General features: G+C 55.0%; 1 protein-coding gene across 2 annotated transcripts in view; it reads right to left on the bottom strand.

Annotated features, from left to right (window-relative positions):
- Window positions 1–4,806: 4,806 nt before the first annotated feature.
- CRHR2 (corticotropin releasing hormone receptor 2) overlaps window positions 4,807–6,931 on the bottom strand; it is a 45,650-nt gene continuing 43,525 nt past the window's right edge. For both annotated transcript variants that reach the window (XM_077775437.1, XM_077775436.1), the window contains one exon: window positions 4,807–5,867. In XM_077775437.1, the coding sequence (XP_077631563.1) occupies window positions 5,727–5,867 (141 nt within the window). In that variant the 3' untranslated portion in view covers window positions 4,807–5,726. The remainder of the gene's footprint in view (window positions 5,868–6,931) is intronic.

Genomic DNA, 6,931 nt, shown 5'->3' with positions numbered 1-6,931 from the left:
GTGCATGCTTTGGAAAGCCCCGAAAGGACAAGATATTGGGGCCAAGCGGGAAGAATAAGGACAGGAGGCATCTGCTCATGGGTCCACCGCCAGCCTTCTCCAGGAGACACGGAGACCGGAACTGGGCAGAAGCAGGAAGGAAAGACAAGTCTTTGGATTTCCCTGTCTTCTTGGGCAGAGGGGCCTTCGTGGGGAGGCACAATGCTGGACTCTGCTGCACGTGGTTGGGCCTCAGTGAGCCAGAGGAGGCCTTCCTCGGTGCCCCGCAGATCCGATTACAAAGCACAATTAATTTCTTTCTTGTTTTCACAGCAGAAGCAGGGTCAGTTTTCTTCCAGGGCTGGCATCAGCTCCCCCTGCACCTTCCTGCTCACTCACATGCCCATCAAGACCGGATGCGGGACTTGGCCTCGGAAGGGCCCTTTGCTTGGGGTTGTTTTTCCCAAGTGCAGTAGCTAACCTTCTGGAGTTTCTGTGTCGCTGGCTTTCATCCTTCATTTCTCCAGGCAGCATTTGTGGCCCCTGCTGCGTCCTCAGACAACTGTGTGGTTTCAGCAGGGCAATCATGCAGTTAATCTAAGCCTGGCAGTCTAAGCCAGGACGTGTGCTTAGGAGAGGCGCTTCGATTCCTCCAGGACAGGACGGCAGGCACAGCCCTAGCTGAGTGGGGCACGGGGCTGGCCGGCCCAACTGTAGGAAGTAGGGCCCATCAAGGCCTGGGGGCCCCTCGGCGTGAGACTAATGGATGGACACCTGCAAGAGAGTCTTGGAAGGGTGTGGAGGGGCTCTTCCAATTTCCTGCCTGCATGTGGAGAGGCGGATCCCCGCAGGCCGGGCCTGGCCCCTGGTTCTGGTGGTGAGGGGGGGTATGGAGCTGCAGAATAGATTTTCTCCCCCTTGCAAAGCCAATAGATTTCTGGGATTCTTTGTGTCTTTGGTCTGTCCTGGCGGCACTGAACACTAGCCAGTGAGTTACTAGCTCTGGGTGGAGCAAATACAAAAGGCCGGTTTATTCAGTGGATATTCTTAGAGCTCCTACTGTGTGCAGAGCTCTTGCTACAGTTGGGGGTGGGTGGTAAGTAAGAGCGCATGCCTCGAGCAGTTCCCAGCCTGGCGGTGGAGCCTGGGGAGGTTTGCCCTGGGGGCTCCCAGCAGGGATGTGTCTGACACTGGCAGGAAGGCTTCCTGGAAGAGAGGCTCTTCGGGCTGGGTCCTGTAGGATGGGTGGGATTCACTAGATGAGGTCCGCTGTGGTGGTTCTGGGGGAAGCCCAGTCAACTCAGGGCAGTGGCCTCAGTGCGCTCTCCACCCATTCTTCCCGCTAACCAACTTCTCTACTGGGGGCGGCTCCCTCAGGGGGATTAGTGGCATCTCCGGGGCAAAGCCTGGAAGTCATACAAAGCATATTGATGGGTAACTTTGCATGTTTTGTACCTGCCTCCTTCCTTCCCTCCAGCTATGGCTGCCTTCCCTTAGAGGCTTCCAGAAAGGCGGTCAGGTCACTCACCTTTCCAAAGTGGTACGTGAGAGTGTGTGTATGTGTGTGTGTGTGTGTGTGTGTGTTAGAAACAAGAGGCAAGTTGTTTCCTTGTTCGACGGCTCCCACACCAGACAGCAACAGAAGCACCTGGGAGGGGCTTGTTAGTGTGCGGGTCCCCAGATCCTGCCCAGGCTGGAAATGAGGGTTCCCAAAGTCTGCTCTCAAAGAGCAGCCCAGTCGGTTCCGATGAACCACCCAGGCGCGTTCTCAAAGCTGTGGGCCCCTGGGCAGCCTCCCGGGCTGGAGACTCTGCTCTTTTCCACAGACTTCCTCCTGACCCTGGCTGCAGCGTCACTGTAGAAAAGGACTTCCCTTGGGCCTTTCGGCCTCCAGGCACACCCTGTGTCAGCCTCACACAGGTGAAGGGGCGTCTGTTATGTGACAGTCCCCCTCCCACCCTGCTGCCTCACTGCCCAGATGCTCCAGGCTGTGGGAGAGGGAAAGGAATAGGGGAGGGCGTCTGAGGTTCTTCTGGCCCCAAACCTTGTCCGGCTTGGGGCCACCGTGGGCGTGGGCTCAGAGGTGGGGAAAAAGCAGGGAGCTGAGGAAAGTGCCGGCCGCAGAACCTGCCTTATTTCGGTTCCCCTCTCCTCCCCTCACCCCAACACGTGGAGCAGACACTACACATCCAGCCAGGCAGGGCCACAGCACTGATCCCTTCTGCTGCTTTTTACTTCGTACAGTCTGGGGGCTATTTCTTCCCAACTAGGTTCTGAGTTTCTTGTGCGATCCGTGGTGCTACTTCCATACCTGGCACAGAGGGGTGCTCAGGAAATGGGGAATGGCCGACTGATGGGCACATGTGCATCCAGCGTCTGGGTGCAGCTGTGCAGGACTCCGAGGGTCTCTCTGTGTCCACCTGGACCTCCCCGTGTGGCCCCAGGAGTGTTTGCCTCCACATCTGTGAGCCTCTGAGCGTGTCTCCACATGTTGGCGGTCAGTTTCTGTGAGCCTCTTAGTTCCACTTTGTCTGTTTTCTGCTGCTTGGTGGCCTCCTCCACAGGAAGCCAGTCCTGAGGCTTCAGCCGGCAGGCAGCACCTCCCCCACAGACCCTGTCAGCAGGGAAATGTCGTGTCACCTCCCACGCCCCACCCCACAGAGGCTCCACACCTGCCATGCCCGCTGGCATCACTGTCCTCTACAGGCTCGTTCTCCAACAGGCACTTGGTGGCCCCACTTTGCTGCACATCACGCGATGAACCTCTCCTGGCTCAGCCCAAGTGCCAGGTGGCTCCCAGGTTCCCCGGGTAGTCAAGCCATTGACAAAGCTGATATCTTTCATTCGTTTTTTTCAGCCAGATTTTTTTTAAATGTTTTAGTTATATCTGAGAGAGAGGCAGTGTGAGCAGGGGAGGGTCAGAGAGAGAGGGAGACACAGAATCAGAAGCAGGCTCCAAGCTCTGAACTAGCTGTCAGCACAGAGCCCGACGAGGGGCTCGAACCCACAAGCCTTGAGATCATAATCTGAGCCGAAGTAGGATGCTTAACCAAATGAACCACCTAGGCGGCCCCTTCAGCCAGATTTAAAGAAGACTTAATCTGGGTGCCTGGGTGGCTCAATCGGTTAAGTGTCCGACTTTGGCTCAGGTCATGATCTCGAGGTTTGTGGGTTTGAGCCCCACGTTGAGCGCTGTGCTGACAACTCAGAGCCTGGAGCCTGCTTTAGTCTGTTTCTCCCTCTTTCTGCCCCTCCCCTGCTCATGCTCTGTCTCTCTTTGTCTCAAAAATAAATAAACAAAAAAAAATTTAATAATAAGAGGACTTAATCAAGTGGCTGACATGTAATTTTTGATGATGGATCACTACGCTTTTTTTTGGCGTACATCTTGGGAGTTCAGAGAACAAAGTGACATCTACTTATTTATGTGACATCTACCTTTTTATGTACAAAAGGAGCTATAAAAACGAAAAAGAAAAAAAAAAGAGAAGAAAAGATGCTGAGTCCTGAATCATTCCAGCAATAAATATTCACCCACGGATTCATGAACAATGAAATTCCCATGCAGTCCATTAAAATGTGTTTTCAATACATTTTTCCTTTTGAGGGTTAACATTTTACTTTTGGTAAACTTTTGGTGTCTGTGTTGTGTTAATCAACTGTATACTATATTTTATGTGAAAAATAGTTGTAACAACTCAATCTGGAAGGTGTTTTAAAAAAAACTCCTACAAGCTTTGGTTACAGAAAAGATTTCCATTTCCATTTCTAAATATGTTTTGTGGCAGAGAAGTACGATAAGGCGAGCAATGAAGGACTTTCCACCATAAAAATACTGCATCACTGTAAAATTCTATAGGGGAAATGGAATGAAGACAAGTTCAAAGAGAAAAGGAACAATGTAAAATTTTTTACTATTGAGGGAGAGCTAGTTGGTTAGCGTGTGTCTTTAAACAGATGAGGGTGGCTATTCGATCATTGTTGTGCTGGGATTCTGAATGACATGTTTTAAAGTGTTGTGGCAGTTTTATTTTAAAATGTAAATAGTTGGGGCGCCTGGGTAGCTCAGTCGGTTAAGCGTCCAACTTCAGCTCAGGTCATGATTGCGCAGTCCGTGAGTTCAAGCCCTGCATCGGGCTCTGTGCTGACAGCTGAGAGCCTGGAGACTGCTTCAGATTCTGCGTCCCCCTCTCTCTCTCTGACCCTCCCCTGCTCTCTCTTTCTCTTTCTCTCTCTCTCAAAAATAAATAAACATGAAAAAAAATTTTTTAGATAAAATGTAAATATTTGCCAAATGCCAGTTATCACTCTCTCACACATTTAAAAATGTATGTAAAACAAATATTAGATGTCAGCTTTAAAAAATGCAAGATGGGATACATGATTACAAAAAAAGATGTTTTGGGGGTATTCCTAGAGGAAAAGCCCTTTTGAATGCTGGCCTGATGGCCTCTCAGTCTGTCCCTTGCACTCCCACCCTGTCCTGGAAATCCCCCCATGGTTTTGTTCAGGGAGACTATGGGGCCTTGTCTACAATTGCCTCTGATTTCAGGACACTGGCCTTTGGGGCAGGCTGTGGCATGACACGTGAGCTGCACCTGTCCTCTGGGCTGAATTAACCTGCCCTCGGTTGGCGGGGAGCCGGGGAGCGGCAGACACTGTCCTGGGGGAACGATAAGGGACAGACCTGCAGACACAGAGGTTAGAGACGGAGAGCCAGCCCTAGGCGCCGGGCTATGGGCTCACAAATGAGAATGGATCCAGCCCTCCGTCCCCGGCCACAGCACCCCTTCCCGTGCCTGGCTGACTTGACCTGAGGGAAGGCCGTTTCCACAGAGGCATGGTTTATTGCACCGAGAGCAGAGATGTTGTTTCTTCTAAAGGCGAGGCTGAAATGAAGCCCAGTCTGAGGAGGGGGCTGGGAGGTTAGTGCCAATCACCAAAGACCCACTTTGGTTTCTGATGTTCCAATCCTACTCCTTGCCCCAGGGCGGGGTGGGGGCAGCCGCCTCCTCCTCATTTCTCCAGCCTAGGCATCTGGTTGGCCTGGGAGCGTATGGCTGCCTTAGTTGTGGCTTCCTCCACACACGTCCCTCCCCAAGGCCCTGAGCCTGTGGAGAAGAGGTCCCCCAAGACAGGAAGCAGCAGCCTTCCCAAGGCCCCAGGGACAGGAGGATGGCTGGGACGGGGCAGAGAGACGACCTGGTCTGGGGTGGGGGTGTAGGTGAGAGTCCCTGGGATGAAGCCAGATTAATCCTTTACTTCCTGCTGCTGTGACCACCCCCCTCAACTGCAGAGGGCGGCACTGAACATGGAGGCAGAAGGCAGGGCCAACTGCACTGAGTAGGGCAGCCCCCCTTCCCCCAGCTCTGCTGAGAACTAGCTGCCCTGACTTGGGCAGGCCCCTCCCGGCTCTGGGCCTCAGTTTCCTCTTCTGTGAATGGGGCTATGGTGAGGATGCAGTGAGAGAGGCTGGTGTGGGCAAATGCCTGCTCCTCTGGGTGGTGGGGGCGGGGGGGTCGTCTCTGCGACTTCCCTCTGCTCCCTCTGCCCTGACACTTCCGGCCCGGCTGGCCCTGGCTCCTGACAGCCTCTCCCGGGCTGGCTGGGCTGGCGAGCTGGCCTCTTCTCTCCCTTCTGCCCCCACCAGGGCCCGCGCAGCAAGGTGAACCCAGGGACAGGCGCCACACAAGGATGGGGAAGCTGTCCCGAAGGTGGAGTGATGGGCGAGCGGGGTGGCGGAGGAGTCACAGGGCGGCCGTCTGCTTGATGCTGTGGAAGCTGATCCGTGTGGGCGACGTGGGGATGGACGTGGCCCGGGCCACAGGCACTCGGAGCGAGTGGTGGTCCTGCCAGCGGCGCCACCTCTTCCTCACGGCTGAGCGCACCTACAGGGGCGGGGGAGGGGGGCAGAGGCTCAGCCTGCGGGCTCCAGTCCTGGGACCAGGGAGTCCCTGCCCCTTGCAGAGCCCTTAAAGGGAGGCGGGGTGCCCTCCTGACCGCCACCCTCACACCCAAGGACAGGCTGGTTCCAAAACCGGTCGGTCCTTTCCCTGAAGCCGTTGACCTTGGAATCTCACACCTCTCCAATGACCAGGTCCCCCTGTCCTCATCCTTCTCCTGGAGAAGCTCCCACCCCCCACACTTCCTTGGGACCCACCGCCTTCCCTGCCCCCTCCCTCTGCCACCTCATCGCTATGGGGGGACCAAGGCAGCAGCTCCACGGATCTGCCTCTTGCTCTCCAAGGGCATCTGCTAATCTGCGCGCTCCCCTTGCATACCGGGCACCCCACGCACACACCCCAAAGTCCTTCCTCCAACCTCCTCCACCTGCTGACAGACTCTGCCTCACTGGCCACAGTGTGTGCTGCTGAGATGGAAAGCTAATGGTTCTATTCGTCTCAAAACCTGATCGTTGCCAGTGCTGCATTCTTCTCATTTGTATGGCAGGAATTTTTTCTGCGGTATGGGTCATCCTCCCCATATGCTAGCTTAACACATGGCTGGACAGAATAAATGCCCCCTAGACATTCATTGTCTGTTTGCTTTAGCAGCTCTGTCCCTGCCCTCCAGCCCTGGCCAGTCGCCGCTGCTGGATGTCCCCATCTGCAGTTTGCTTTCCTCGACAGAGACAGCCCACTGTCACCTTCTGCACAGGCAGGTGACGAGCCTCAGGATGGCACTGGCTCTCCTCCCGTTTGGAAGCTCTCAGGACCTGGGGACTGGGTCTGCTCTCTGCCCCATAACCCGCCGTGCATCCCCAAGCACCATAGGCCTATGTGAGCCTCTCTCCCAAGCTGGCCACACTAAGAGCTGGGCTTTGTGAGCTAACCAGGCTGACCCCCCTGCCTCGCTCCCTGGAGTTGGCCTGAAGGTGTGTGTGATCTTCTCTGTGGGAGAACGTGCTGGTGCCCTTCCCACTCCCTGGGTCCATAAAGGCCTGGGCGCATGG

This window comes from Crocuta crocuta, unplaced genomic scaffold (assembly GCF_008692635.1).
Source record: "Crocuta crocuta isolate KB4526 unplaced genomic scaffold, BGI_CrCroc_1.0 scaffold197, whole genome shotgun sequence".
Lineage (NCBI taxonomy): Eukaryota > Metazoa > Chordata > Mammalia > Carnivora > Hyaenidae > Crocuta > Crocuta crocuta.
This window is presented reverse-complemented; position numbering and strand designations above follow the sequence as displayed.